Source organism: Sceloporus occidentalis, unplaced genomic scaffold, assembly GCF_023333645.1.
Source record: "Sceloporus occidentalis isolate IW3139 unplaced genomic scaffold, rSceOcc1.0.p SCAF_3, whole genome shotgun sequence".
Taxonomy (NCBI): Eukaryota; Metazoa; Chordata; class Lepidosauria; order Squamata; family Phrynosomatidae; genus Sceloporus; species Sceloporus occidentalis.
This window is the reverse complement of record NW_028316983.1, coordinates 66,933,661-66,949,833: the sequence shown is the minus strand read 5'-3', so window position 1 is coordinate 66,949,833 and position 16,173 is coordinate 66,933,661. Positions and strand designations below refer to the sequence as shown.

The following is a 16,173-nucleotide window of genomic DNA, read 5'->3' as shown; positions in this document are numbered from 1 at the left end:
AAGGCCCGCTGAAGCCGTCGGAGCCCTGTTCGAGGGCCCCGGTGAGGGCATCGGGCCTCCTGGAGGCCCGATGCCGTCGCTGGCGCCCTCCAACAGGACTCCGGCGGCGGCAGCGGGCCCCTGGAAGGCCCAATGCCGCCGTCACAGCCCTGTTCGAGGGCTCCAGCAGCGGCAGCGGGCCTCCTGGAGGCCCGATGCCGTTGGTGGCGCCCTCCAACAGGGTTCCAGCGGCGGCAGCGGGCCTCCAGGAGGCCCGGTGCCGTCACTGGGGTCCTCCAAGAGGCTTTTTTGCCGGCCTCTGACAGGGCCTGGGGCCCCGTCAGGGGCCTGCAAAGATGGGGAGGCCTGGCCCCCGGAGGGTGAAACTCCACCCCCGGCATGTGGCCCCGCCCCGGAGGGTGGAAGCTCCACCCCGGCATGTGGCCCCGCCCCGGAGGGTGGAAGCTCCACCCCTGGCATGTGGCCCCGCCCCGGAGGGTGGAAGCTCCACCCCCGGCATGCGGCCCCGCCCCCGGAGGGTGGAAGCTCCACCCCTGGCTTCGGCCCCCCAGTCGCCTGAGGGACAGCAACCCGGCCCCTGGCCCAAAAAGGTTGCCTACCCCTGCTCTACCTAATGGAGTGCCTAGTCCTCCATCATTAAACACTGCAACGGGTATTATTTGCATTCATTACTATTAAAACAGTTTATTTTTAAAAAGCATTTTATTATATGTTTTACATAAAATTTCATTTATACCTTCCCACCCAAAACATATCAACACAACACATACTAATACAATCTAATACATACATATCTACTACACTAGACTTACTTATTAACATAAATAAAATTGATTATTGGGAAAAATCATTGTAGTTCTCTTCTGTCTTAGCTGAATTGTTTTACTCTTGTTAATATAAGTAACCACAATAAATTGATTATACTAACTTCCCATCTACTTCTTTCTGTTGTTTAATTACTATTAAAAGAGTTTATGGTTTGTATCATGAACCAGAGTATATATGAAGAAGCACTTCTCACAGTTCCACCTCAGCATCAAAATGCAGTCTTACACATTTACTCAAATGAAAATTTCGCAATTTGATTTCACTTGGGCTTATATTCCCAAGTACTGTATGTGTTTATAGAACAGCAGTCTCTGTAATATTTTAATGCATTAGAAAGGATTAAACTGGTAAATAGTAATTGAAACTAGAACTGCAGCATATGTCATACACAGCAGCTAAAGCTGACCATGACAACTGGACTGCCCCTTTCTTGCAGGTTAATATTTTCATTTTGGTTTCACTGCCAAACTAAAACAACACAGAAACCTTTTTGTAAATAGTAGATGTGCCTGAGTTATCAGCTGTACAATACATAATTAAAATTAGTCTAATATTAATATTTGTGTCCCCCTAAGGTACTCCTTCAGTCACCAAGGAATATGATAATCCTACACATGAAAAAACAGACTCAGGGGTCCTTCTAATGGGACAAATGAGGTTAGGAGATTTCTGGAGGTTGTGTTATTTCTTGTTGTAGCTCTCTGGTGTTTTTATTTAGGCTGGCTTTTTAATATATAATAATGACAGGTTGATTTTTATCTGAGGTGTGTATTTTAGTTATGTTTTTAACTTTTGTATGTTTCCATGCTTTTATACAGTTTTAATTAGGTTATTTTAATTGTTTTCAAATTTTTATAGTAAAGTTTTAAAAATGTCTTTATCTTATGAGCCTCTTTGGGTTCCATTCTGGGAGAAAGGTGGCATAAAAATTAAATAAATAAATGTTAAAAAAATATTAAATACCCTGATTATGTCTTCTCTTGTCCCAGACTATTTCCAGGCAATTCCCACCATCAGCTGCAATGTTTTATTCCCACCTTCGGGTACTTTTCTTTTTAATTCTGAAACAAATTGGAACAAAAAATATCCTCCTTTTCTCCTCTTAATTTTTTTTAGAGTTATACTGCTATAGTGCATCAGTAAAATGGTCCTTGTATACTATAACTATATAATTATATATATATATATATATATATATATATATATATATGAGATTTTTTGCTCTTCAAACCATAGGACAACCTCAGCAAACTACAACCTGGTTTTAAAGAAGTCTTGGAACTGCCTAGTGAAAAACCAAGTAATTACTAGAAACCACCATCAACATATATATGGAACAAGTGCATGTGGAGGTGCTAATAATTGACAAAATGCAGCAAGATGCAAGGACAATATTATGAGAACTAATGCTCCTCTAGACCAACCCAGAAGAACCCTCATCCCTGCTATTCACACCATAAAAAAATAAATGTTCCCACCCATATCAAACCACCTGAATTTAATCTTCAGATATAAAGATTACCATCTTATTACATGCTTCTGTTCTAACCCAGTTTAAATAATTATTTTCAAAAACATCTCATGAACAGTGTTGAACTTCTCGTTTTCACTGAATCTGCAATATCTATCTTGAAAACCAGTTTGGCTGCAGAGAAAATCATGAAGACATATCAACATTTTTTTTCTTTTTTCTTTTTCCAGGTCTTGACATCCTCTTAATTTTATACCATCTGGCCTGACGAAGCATTTCAGAGAACGCTAAAGCTTGCTCTACCATGACCATAACTGCAAATACTCTTTAGACACACCCAAGAATCCTGATACCCACTTTCTGCAGTCTTACAGGATTTCCAAAATTAGGTTGATCTCAAGCAGTCTAGTTATTGTTGCTTGATTGACACAAACATCTACCTCTTCATGAAAGCAAGAGGAAGTTACCAGGAGAAAAACAAGAAAACCACTGCTCAGACAATACCCACCCATATAGATCGATTGTGCTTTGGCGAGCTCTTGCAACAAAAGTGCTAAACTCTTCAGTGAATCCTTGGTAAGAAATGGAGGCTGCTCAGTTGGCGACTAAATCAGCAATAACAGAAAACTGGACCAACAGCTTTGAAGCATATACCATTGACTATTATGGTTCAGATTCTATGAATTATGATATCTGCCTGCCAGAAGAACTGCCATTTGCTTATATTTTTATTCCCATTCTCTACTTCCTTATTTTCCTCATTGGTTTCTTTGGGAACCTATTTGTGATCCTGCTGATGGCACGAAAACAAGGCAGCAAGAGACTTGTGGACACCTTCATCCTCAACCTGGCCATAGCTGACCTGGTCTTTGTATTTACTTTACCTTTCTGGGCTTTGTCAGTAGCTCTTGGTTACTGGTGCTTTGGTGAAGGGCTATGCAAGCTGAGCAGCTATACCATCTCTGTCAACCGCTGCTCTAGTATCTTATTCCTGGCAGGCATGAGTGTGGAACGGTTCCTTGTGATGACAAAACGTTGGGATGCAAGGTCCATTGGAACCAGGAAGAATACCATCATGAGCTGTGGGTGCATCTGGGTATTCTCACTCCTGCTAGGAATACCATCACTGGTCTACAGAAAGCTGGACCTTGTGGGAGACAACAATTCTTCATGCCAGGGTGAGCCTTCTGCTGCCTTCAGTTTAGTTATGCTTATTTTGACCTTCCTGTTACCTTTGGGAGTCATCTTGTTCTGCTATTGCTCTATCTTCTTCAAGCTTTGGAACCATGCCAGCCTAGGCAAAAGGAGAAACAATGCCTTTAAAATCATTTTTGCCATCATTGGTGCATTTGTCTGTTCTTGGCTACCTTTCAACATCTTCAAGATATTCTTAGTCTTCACTCTGGCTCAGAGCATTGATCTGTCCTGCCAAGCCCTAAGAGCTCTTATCTGGGGACTCACCATCACTGCTTGCCTGGCTTTCATAAACAGCTGTATCAACCCTATCATCTATGCCTTTATGGATCAGCATTTTCAACAGCAAGTCCTGATGTTTTGTAAGGCAAGGGGAAATGCACAAACATCTACCCCATCCTTTTCATTTACAGAGTCAAGTGCTCTGTTTGGCAGCAGAAAGAAGCTCCCACCAGCCACATCTGCTCAGATATGAGACACAAATAGTAGAAGATGGGTAGGTTTCTAAACCTCCAAGATTTGGCATATTTTTTGGCTTGCACTGCTGAGACTATCCACAGGATTTCTGAGCTATGTTAATAATGAAAAAGTGGGGAGGGAGATGATCTTAAGGCTGTATTAAGTATGGCTGGAGAACTGATATATTTTGACTATGTTCTGTAAATTACAATATGAAAAATGCACATCATTATTCTTAATGTGTGCATATAAAATTAACTTCCACTTACATAATTTGACCCTGCTTACTATTGCATAAGAATAGAGGTTCAACATATGCTAGCCTTTATTAAAGCTATTTCAGCTGGCTAAAATGGAGATATTCCAGAACTGAATAAGAGCGACAGTTGTATCTGCTGCTGAAATATGAATTATCTTGCTTTATGTTTAGTTATACATGCTCTCCCCCACTCCAATTTTGGATTTGCATGCTGTTTATTTTCAAATTTGATGAATAGGTCTTGATTGCTCATTGAAAATGCTTAAATTAGTATGGAAGGAAAATAAATGATCATGTAATTGTATAGCAGATATTCTTTAAAGCAGTAAGACAAGCATAGGAGAAAAAAAATCAAAACTTTATCAAATTCTGCATGTTTAATTAAAGATGAATATGTAATTAAAATCGTTCTGTTTTGAAATTGTTCAAAATTCTTTGTTCAGAAATTATTTACACTTCCCCTATGTCTAGGTTTTTTTTCCAGTATGCTTTCTTAGTTTTGATTAAAAATGTAAATCTAAAATTCCTTATATGTGTCTGTGAATATGTGTGTGTGAGAGAGAGAGGCAGATATCTGATGTTTATGCCATAAACAAAACAAGAAATGTCTACAAACATAACAACACCGAATTCACAAATAACTCACATAATATGTTCTAGCATTTTACATCCTCAAATCTAAATTGGCCATTGCTCACAAATCCTTTATCGATTTGTTAAATCACAACATGTCAGTCTGATTTGTCTACTCTTTTACAGAAGGTTTAGGGACATTTTAGGCTTGAGGGATCAACCTCATTTACCGACTCTTAAGTTTCATCAGTGAGAGACAGGTGAAAACCAGTGGCTAGTATTCCAGAACAAAGTGCCTCTGAGCCCATACTCCCTAGCAGAGAATCAGAGTATCTTGCCAAATTCTGAATCTCCTTTTTCTGTAATATGGAGCTATAACAGTTAAAGTGGGATCAAACTACATATACTGCAAGTTACAGTCCATCACACTGTTTTTGGCTTTTTTTAAAAAAAAGAATAATTTTTTCAATGCTATTTTGGTATAGACAAGATAAAGGTCATTGCTTTTTTAAACTGATCCCACTGTTGGCTTTGAAAAGCATGATATGTCTGAGAAAGAAAAAGAAATGTGACCAAAACTAGTGCTGACTAATTATGAAATGCAATTTGTTAAAAGAAGGACTTTGATTTACAGCCCGATCTAGGTTTCAGTGAAACGTAATAAATGTTGGCCAAAAAAATAAAAATTAAAAAAACCTCTACAATATGACTGCCATAAATCAGAGTCAACCTGAAGGCACATAACAATGTCAAAAAATTTGGTGCCTAGAAATAGGTTTTCAAACAGGTTCACCAACAGTATCACAAAACAAAATTGGCACAAAGACCAAGAACATTATGATGTCTGTATGGTAATCATTTTTACTTCCCTGGAGACAAAGTTAGAGACATCTGAGAGACTTTGAATGGAGAATTACAGATTTCATCACATTACAGACACACATACTTTGCAGCTATCTTCCATTCTTGCTTGCCATATTTAATACCACTTTTATTCTGAAGATATTGCTTTACATGAAAAAGGAATGGTTACTTTCTACCTGCATGTGTTCCTACCTGCCTGCTCCACCTGTTTCTGTCTATTTCTGCATCTGATGAAGGAGATTTTACAACTGAAAATAGCAAAAACTCACAGGAAACCCAAATTAAACTGTTACTCCAAAAGTCAGTACTGTACTTCATTCTTCTACTGATTTTGATCAAATTTAATGTAACACATCAAATATAAAATGCAGTGTTAGCCAACCTGGCAGCAGTTTTGTACCAATATCACAGGTATATCTACCATCAAAAATATTTCCAGAATTAAGGATGGGGAACAAAATATAGTGTTCCTTAAGAATTTGACCAATGAGAGGCAGATATTTCTTTTTAAAATTAGCTTTAAAGCCAACCCATTCCCCAGCCATCTCTGCTCATGAACACCCTTTCTCCAAAGTGTTAATGTGAAACACGCCATTACATTATTTCTCCTTCAGAAACCTACCCCTGAAATGCATTTTGCATCCTCTTCACCTTTCTTCCTCATATATATTCTGGTGATTCTGTGCTGCGCTTGATTGTAACATAGACTTTTAAAAGACTAGAATCCAATTCATTTGAGACTTGGAGTTCACAAAAGCCCAGGCAAGAATTTTAAAAATTGTGATTTTCATTCTGTTTTGTTTTTTCTTTAACAGAATAGAAAATTCTAATGCAACCTGATTTATCAGCATGTGATCTGTTCCTTCAGTAATTGCTAGAGTAGACACAATGCCATTTAGAGATGCCAGGGAAGAAATCAATGTGATTTGGTCGTCAAGACACTTGTTAAATTTGAGAACCAGTAGAAAAATAGGTTTTGAAATGAATCAACACTGATCTTTCCAAATGCCAAATCTGCAAAATAATTTGGCTGTTATCCTGCACAAGGGTCAGGAAGTCATAATCAAAACTGATGTATAATTTTGCCTTTTCTGAGTTCCAAAAGTTCTCTTGTTTTTAAGAACTTTTTGTGAGCTGACTTGAGCCCAATTTGGGCAAAAGGCAGCATATAAATAAAATAAAAAAGCAGCACTGATTCAGATCAGCTACATCGCTCCGATCAGATCTTGAGAGGACCAAAGAATGTAAACATCTACAGTTGATGCCTCCAACTAAAATTGTTAATGATGTTTATCACACTATGCTCTTAAAGAGCTACTATTCCAGTGTGACTCCTCTAGCAGCCTCCTGTTGCATGCTGGGATTGGCAGTTTTAAGGAGCTGAACTTCTCTGCCTGAGAATTCTAAATACCCCTCCTTAAAACTGCCAATCCCAGCATGCAACAGGAGGCAGCTAGAGGAGTCACACTGGAATAGTACCTCTTTAAGAGCATAGTGTGATAAACATCAATGATCCCATTCCTCATTCCACCTTTTATAGAGCACTATGTCAAAAGAGGGAAAGAGAGGCAGTTAATTGCAAATAATTGCTCCTTCTGCAGTACACTGGGTTGTGAAATTGCAGCCTCAAGAGTTGTGAGAACAAGCAACAATAGGCTTCTAAGTGACTTCAAAGGTTTGGGTGGGAAGCAAAGTTACTAAGCACAGATATTATTTTATTTTTATTATTTTATTTATATCTCGTCTTTCTCTCCTTGGAGGAATCAAGGCAGCGCACAACACCTTAAAAAAATACACCTTTAAGAACCCATCATAGAAAAGTTAAAATACAGTTAGACTAACTTGGGCTCCATCCACACTGCAGAAATAATCTAGGTTAACATCACTGTAACTGGTTAAGTGCTATGGAATTCTTGGAGTTCTAGTTTTGTGAGACATTTAGCCTTCTCTGTCAAAGGTTTCTGGTGCCACAACAAACAAAGAATACCAGAATTGCATAGCACTGAGCCCTGGCAGTTAGGACCTTATCACATGGGGGAATCGAGCAAAATTGAGAGTTTAAACAGCAATTATCCAAAATGCGATATCGCAATTAAAAATTTCACATCGCTATTAAACAGGCTCCCTGGGGACCGCAAGCAGCTGGCCGAGCAGCAACTGAGAAACCTCTCACCTGTGCCAACCTTGAGGCAAAGGCCAGTGGATGCAAGAAGCCACTCAGTTGCTGCTCAGCCACCTGCTCGGTAGCTGCTCCCAAGGTGACCAGATGGAAAGAGAAGAGATCCAGAACTATGAAACTCACTGGGTAATCTTGGACCAATCACTCTTTCTCAGCCAGTTACTCTCTTATACTTCACAGGGGGGTTATGAGAATAAAATGAATTGAGTTCATTTGAGAACAGGTGTGATATAAACTTAACAAATAAATAATTCAATAAAACATTCACATGAAAGTCCCACTGAATTCAAGGTAATATTATAAAACACACACACAAGTATATATGGCCTACTGGCCGTATCTATGGCCTGTTTTTCCACTGGAGGGAAGCTGCAGCCGCCAAACCATGCAGCTTCCCTCTGGTGGGAAAAGAACCTGCGAAAAGCAGGTTCTTTTTCCGCCGCAAGGGCAGCGTGATGCGTGCACCACTGGCGCACTTGTTATGTAAGCACCGTGCGACACTGTGTAGACACCACACGGCGCTTACGTAACAATGGCAGCACCCATGTATACAGGGAGCTGCCGTTTTTATGCCCTCGTCACGTGCTAGGGTTGAGGGGCATGTGGGCGCACTGCCCCGAGGCAACCCTAGCACGTGACGAGGACATCCTTTTGGGCCCATCTGTACCGGGCCTATATTGGTCAATACATTGGTAGTCACAATTGGATAATACCTATTTTTTAGAGCAACCAAAATGTCACAAAAGCAGAACACTTCTTTGGGTAAGGTGGTATAAAAAGCAGAGAACAGGGCAAGAAATAAAAGTACAGGTATATATAGCACTGCAGAATTACAAGCCTGTCCTAGATATGTTACTCAGGAATAATTCTCACTGTGTTCAGGGAGGCTACAGCCTATTAACCAAACGTTCGCAGGGTTGAAATCTTACAGTGCAATCCTATAATGCCTATTTAGAACGAGACTGACTGAGGTCATTGGGCCTTATTTCCAGGTATAGGATTGCAGGCTGAAGCTGACTGATTTTAAGAACCTGAGAACTTAAGGGCTAAACAATTGTTTCTTGTCCTTTGCTCAGGTCTGCCTTTCATCTCACATTAAGCTGCAAAGGATCATCTTACCTTGCCATGCAGTTTTTAAACATATATTGGATTTCCCTAAGGTTGCTGTCTTCTGTCTCTGCCAAACTTGATCTGTCTTTATCAAGCAAATTTTCCCTTATTTGTGATTGTAACAAGGAAACACACAAATAGTTCTAAATGCATGTCTTTGCCAAAAGTTCTTGCCATTTTTCAGTGCATATTCTGAATATTCATGTAAAATGAGGCCAGAAAAAGTCACAAACCTATGTGTACCAGCTCATTGGAGATGATGTCAAGGAGGAAAGGATAGAATTTAAGAAGTTTGTACCTGTGGGAATTCTCATGAAGAGTAACAGAGTACCATGGAAAATATATTTTGAGTTTAACAAAGGACTGGTTAATGAATCACTACTTTAAAGGGCATTTTTAGAGAGCTGTATATAACCCCTGCATCTCCTTGCAAGAGTACAAGAGTATTTCTGGATTTTGTATAACCTATCTGTTTCAAACATCTCCGCTTCAGTAGATGCACAATGTGGATTGGTAATGTTAAAATAATTATTTGAACTGATCTTTAGATTTAGGTTGGGCAAAGACTGTAGATTTTTAGCACTGTATTTTGTGTTTTTTAAAAAGAAGAGTCAAATGTAGTGTTGAACTTGCACCAAAGAAATAGGCAATCACCTTGGCAAGCTACATTATAAGTACCCTACAGTATTAGAATTTATTGCCACCTAGCGGTTGCATAAGAAACACTACTGCTGACTGTTGTTCTGTAAAATCAGGACAGGGTCTCCCATGAACTAGATAGACCAGACATTAGATTTTAGGTGTCATGACAGCAAATGTTTAGTTATTTAATATTTTATCATTATATTTTTAATGCAAAGGATGCAGATAGGGACTTCTTGGATTTACTTCTTCATGCATGAAAATGATTTCTATGGACAACTTTTACTTGGGTGGTGGGACGGGTTCCATTTGCAGTTCCATCTCATGGATCGAAATTTATTGGGCCAGCCCTGCATAATATAAATGTGTGGAGAATAGAGGAATGTGTCTCCTACAAAGCGTTCTGCTATTGTGTCAATCTCAACATGATCTGCTCTATTCTACATGGGACTCATGGAGCCAACTCTGATCCCATTGTCAATAGAGGAAAATGTTGCACACAGTGTACACAAGACAAGAGATGAAAGAAGTTCAGAAAAATGTGAGTGCTGAAGAGACGGGGACACATCCAATGTGGATTTCGATATACAGGCTGTGCTGTATAAGTACACAAAAACTTTTGATGTGTCAGCACTGTTGATGATTGCTGTATTGTACTAGGGACTTTGTTTTTCTATGAGTCAAAGTATAGCATAGCCTAGTGATGCTACACTAACATTTTCCTTGCATCTATGAGGTCTCCAGTCAGTGATATTAAAATGGACTACTTATGGTTTCAGGCTCTTCTGGAGTGAACCATAATGAAGCATTTCAGGATCATTGTGGATATCAAATTAGCTAGACTGATATATGAATGTGAAAAGTGGTACAGAAAAAATGTTGGAGCACTCTGGAATCTAGAGAAATGTCTTAAGACTTACACATTTACTGGGCTCCATTGAGCCACTGAGCAGAGTGGAACTTAGTAGCAAAAATATACAGAATTGAACTCAACTGAAACTAATATGGATGGGAATTAAGTGATTTTCTCTCCTTTACAGAGAAAAATCTACCCTCCTCCCAACATATCAGAATTCACCAAGATCATTTATTTATTTATTTATTTATTTATTTTCCTGCCTTTCTCCCAAGATGGCATTCAATAAGGTCCCAACCATCTTTTTTCTTCCTCAGGTTGGTTTTTCAAAAATGCAGATGTACTGCAGTGCAATATTGGCATTCTTTAACCACAGGTTGGCCATTTCTCAGAACCACCATGCATAGAGATAGTCATGAGAATACTCTTAGGCTTTCAATTTTTATTTTAACATATTAGCTACAACACGGTTCCTTGTACAATGAGTTATAAGAAGAAAGTCCCTGAAACTTACCATCTTGCAGTCAGAGCGCACATTCTCTTTCTCCTGGTCTTCAATGCTGTAGAATGAATGTTGAAAGAATGGCAGAATGTTGCAGGTAATCTTCATTAGCTTTGTGATTTGCAAGGGATAGGTAAAATTTGTGGCTTCAGTAACTAAACTGCTCACCCAGATGACCGAGAGAAAAATTCCCTACTGCCTACTCTGCCAACTGTTCAGAGGATGTGGTCAGCTCAATAAAGGTTCACATTTGATGATTCATCTCAGGCACCCTGTGGGCACCTAGATGAAAATTTTCTCATGGGGTACACAGACAGGGCAAACTAGAAGTACTGTGGTACCTCAGCCACCTGCTCTGACTACTGAGAGTGAGAAGAATAAGTGCTAGGTATGCCCCAATGGGATTCAGCTGTGAATCTGAAATTTGGAACTGGATTAGACTAGAACTTGGACATAATGGGATCTGGTTGATTCAGGCCTTCTTGAAGAACTTTGAGAAGCCCTGCCACAAGTCATTCTATTAACATAAAGAAGTCAACTAGAATTTGTAATAGATCATAAAATCACAGAATAATAAAGTTGGAAGAGACCACAAGGGGTATCTAGTCCAAAGACATGCCATGCAGGAATATACAATCAAAGCACCCCCATCAGATGCCCATACAGCCTCTGTTTAAAAACCTCCAAAGAAGGAGATTCTGCTACTCTTCAAGGCAGTGTATTTCACTGTTGAACAGCTCTTACTGTCAGAAGTTCTTCCTCTCGATCTATACTTCTATTGATGCAGGCTGTGTATGTGTGTGTGTGTGTGTGCGCGTGCACTCATATAACTTCAGCAAATTTCCCAATGGTAGCTGATGTCTACTGGGGGCTTGCCGGGCATAGGATGGGGTCACAAGAGATGGCACCAACTATATTTAGGTAGCTCCCAATCTCCTCACTTGCAAGATCTCAGAACATCTAGTGCCTCATCTACTTCTGGTTCTGCCGCAGCTCTTGTAGGGTGGATTCAGTTGATTTGCCATTTACTCTTCTTAACAGTGGTGATCTGCAGACAGCGTCTAACAGAGAGTTAGACCCTACACACAGGTATCAGTTGGATTTTGAATGAGGAACCTTGTGGTCTGTACTCATTGAATGTGCAGAGTGGAAGAGAAGGGCAGTTGTGCTCTCATGGGTCCCAGGATGACTTTCCTTGACCTTGCTCTAAATAGAGCAGCCTGATCAACAACCAGACTCTGGCCTTGCTTCTGTTATTCCACAAACTGCAGACTTCTCTGTTGTCTCTCTTATGTTCATCAGGTTCCTTGTCTTCACCACTGTCAGCCTGCCTTTTCATTCCAGTCCCAATTATGGATGAGCTCTGGCTTCAAACCATGGCTTGAAATTATTTTGTTTCTGTTTTGCTCTTGTGGATTTGCACTTGCAGTCTGCTTATGCCCAATTCCCGCACCTGCCCATTTCCAACCTGCTCCCCTTCGGCTGTTCCACATCAGAGGCCTTTCCTGAGGGATCCCTGACTGATGGATAGAGCACAGGAGGCTACAGAGAAGAGGAGGGTTAAGGAATCCCTCTCGTGCAAGGGTTGCATCAACCCCCCCCCCCCACCATGTAGACAGTGCTGCAGACTCACCCTTTGCTTTTACTCTGTGCTTTAATTCATGGGTTTTGCATGGAAAAACAATGTTGATAGATGGATTATGCAGAGAGGGTAGAAACTAGCTTCTACAGCATCTTGCTTGAGGTAATCCACAAGTCAACAAGACAGAAAAGGAGGTAAGTGCTGTATTTAGGAGTAAACAAGTAGATACGGGGTTAGTCTTTGAACCCATTTGGCTCTGTTTAAAATGCATTAATTAAATATGCAAAATGTACAAGCAGAGCAAAGTAAGTCTGTAAATCTGATGCCATGATAAGCCTGAATAATTGCTTTGCTGGCTTGACTTTTGGTTAAATATACAGAAGATTTAACTCAGGCTTTTAAAAGATAAGCTTTGGTTTTCCAAGTTAAATGTTCAGAGTTTACAACCTCGTGAGATCTGTGTGCATGAGCAAGCATATGACTGTGACCCAAACATGAGATAATCTTTGCATTTAGAAATGCTAAATGCCAGTCAGCTTGTTGGAGAATTCTGGGGGTTGTAGTCCAAAAAAAGGAACTTTGCCAAGCATTGTTTAACTATGTGGGTTATTGTCAGAAGCAAGTGTTTATAATTTAAAAGCATATATCACATTTGCCTTCAATATAATATCAATTTTATCTTCATCATTGCTCTGAACTTGCAGAGAATGATGATTGGCGGGAAGCATGAAGGGCCCAGCACCAATGCCATCACCTGGTTTGGCATCACCCAGTGCAGTAACTCATGGTGTCACCCCATCATTGACCTCCTCCCATACCACATCATACAGAAAACTTAGGCCCTCTGCAGACTGGCCCAAATGGCCACCCTGTGGGTGGAGTCAGGGCACAGCATCCTGATGATGGACACACTGACTCCACCCCCAGGGTGTCATGATGCTGTGCGCTATTCCAGATGGCACGCGGCATCATGGTGCATTTCCGGCGCTGCATCCAGATGATGCAGCCCCAAAGGGGCGCCATACAGTCACACTGCCTTGGCTATGGCACTCTACAGAGGCCAGATCAGGGCCGTGGCGTGAGGTTGCTGCAGCCCCAATCCAGCCAGGAAAGGGGCAGCATCCCGCCACCCCTTAGGGGCAGTCTGTAAAGCCCCTTAGTAATGTTTTTTTGTACTAATGTTACTCATAAATTGTAATTCCTGTATATCATTGAATATAATGTTAATAGTTGTGACATAAACAACTAGCAAAATTAAAAGTATACATTTAAATTACAATATCATATGCACGGAATAAATGCATTTGTATGTACATTGTTTCATGTGGTTAAAGCGAAAATTTGGTAAGATGTAATGTTTTCAAAGGGGATGCAGTGGCTTAGTGGTTAAGATGCCAATTCTGACGACTGGAAGATCGGAAGATTGGCAGTTTGAGGTCCAGCTTCTGCCAACCTAGCAGTTCAAAAGTATGCAAATGCAAGTAGATAAGTAGGTACCACTTCGGTGATAAGGTAACCATGTTAGGTGCAGTCATGCTGGCCACATGACCACCAGAGTTGTTGATGGACAATGCTGTCTCTTTGGCTTAGTTACGTAGATGAGCAAAGCCCCCTACAGTTAGTTACAACTAGACATTCATGTCAAGGGACTACCTTTACTTTTACCTTCAATGTTTTTTTTTTTAATGGAAAAGATGATGATGATGATGATGATGATGATGATGATGATGATGATGATTATTATAAAATGCAGGCTTCAGTCTACCACTACACTACTCCAACCAATAAAGTGCATTGCTAGTTTCCGCTACAATTATTCTCTGTTGATCAAGGTCTGAATTCTGTTATTTCCTCACAATCTTTTGTCAAATAACTTGATCGCATGGAGGCATTCCTCCCCCCTGCTGTCCACTAGCTTATTAGTTTTGCCATTGTACCTCCAGCCTCTATGGCAAAGAGTTTTGCTAATCCATCACTAATACGACATTAATAGCCAGCTGCCCTGCACACTTTCCTTCTGGGCTAATCTCAGAAAAAAAGACACCCCCCTCTCTCTGATGCTATTCTTTCACGCATTCTCACAGCCTAAAATTCCACCACAGGGGGGTCATTGTATTGCCTGGATGAGGCTCTTTGATTCAGCAAATGACTCTTTCCTACCATGAGGGCTGAAGCAAGCAAGGCTGGAAACAGGGATCAGAGGGGAGGCTGTTTTCCCCCTTATAAAAGAGAAATTACCATCAAGCAACAGCATCATCAAACAAGAAAGAGGAGAATTTTGCACCACGAGCTGTTTTTTATACTGCATTTCCTAGGCAATTCTAGCCAAATTCCCTTCCCTTTTTAAAAGAAACACATTTTGGGAAGAGATTCCCCTGTTTTCATCCAGGGAGTGGTATGTCCCAGGGACAGATGTCTTCAGATCTTTTCACATTTGGGATGTTGCCCTAATGCCCAAGTTAAATTAAACGTTTCAAGGGGTATGTTGAAGAAAGTACCAAGATCACAAGAAACATGGGAAAAGGAGGGAAGAGCAGCAGCAAAAATAAAAAACCCCACCTCTCGCACCTGGAGGGAGCTGAGAAATGCAAGTCAAGGGAGCGACTTGCTTTTTAATAGGTAAGTGAAAAGCTGAGCAGAAAAACTTTGGGGTATGCATGAAATAAATTCTTACAGCCATGCAGAGGAAATGCCCACAAGTACAGATGTGGTGAAGTCAGGCCCCTTTGATGAAGCCCAGAGAGACCTTTTGAATTAGCTTGTTCACAAGAGGTTATCTTTTGACTCTCTGAGTTGGAATCCCCCCCCCCCCCCACTCGAAATCCTTTGATGGAGTTAAAGGGAAGCACAGACAAAAGCTGGATCTTTTTCCAGGGGTTCTGGTTCTGCAAATGAGCAAAGTCCCTGTTACTACCAGAGGTTCAAGATCTCAACAAACAGCTGAGTGGGAAAGTATGTTTTTGGGTTGCTGATTCTTGAAGAAAGGGACTGATGAGCAGAGTTGGGAGAAGTTACTCTTTTGAAGTACTGTATAACTGCCAGAATACCCCAACAGTAGGTCTCAGAGTTGAGGTACAAAAACATTACTTGTCTAACCTCTGGTTATGAGATATAAAAGTCGGGAACAAGTTGTTGGAAAGTCTTCCCACCCCACCCCTTAGTCCATCTGTATGGTTTCTCTTCTGATTACACAGAACCAGAAAGAGAACATGGGCCAGTACCTGCTTGCTTCCTTGATGGATCTTTTGTTTTAAGGATAGGAACAGAACAAATGTTTCATCATAAGGTTAATTCTTCTCAAGACTAGGCTATCTTTAACATTGATTCATCTTTGTCATGTTCATTTTTCCCCAAGGAATTAAATTTCTTAGGGATACGTCTTTTGATAGTTATCTTGAAAAGTTTGGGCTAATCGCATCAAGATCTATGATATGGGAGTGTAAGTGAGGTTCATTTTGCTCCATAACTGGATGCCATAACTGGAACAGATTCTATTCACATGTAACTATAATGTAAAATTGTCTGTAAGCATATGCAGAATGGCACATTATTAGCACAAAGTTAAGGGTTTTGAATTACAAGAATACCCCAGCTTAGCAGGGACAGTAACCAAGTGCTTCTTGGGGAGTTCTTAGACCTGTAAAGAGCCAACAT

General features: G+C 40.4%; 1 protein-coding gene across 1 annotated transcript; it reads left to right on the top strand.

Moving 5' to 3' along the window:
- The first annotated feature begins 569 nt into the window (after positions 1-569).
- GPR25 (G protein-coupled receptor 25) lies at positions 570-4,535 on the top strand. Its single transcript, XM_089518617.1, has 3 exons — positions 570-652; positions 1,404-1,485; positions 2,530-4,535. The coding sequence occupies exon 3, from the start codon at positions 2,883-2,885 to the stop codon at positions 3,966-3,968; it is 1,086 nt and encodes a 361-aa protein (XP_089374743.1). The 5' UTR covers positions 570-652; positions 1,404-1,485; positions 2,530-2,882; the 3' UTR covers positions 3,969-4,535.
- The last annotated feature ends 11,638 nt before the right edge of the window (positions 4,536-16,173 follow it).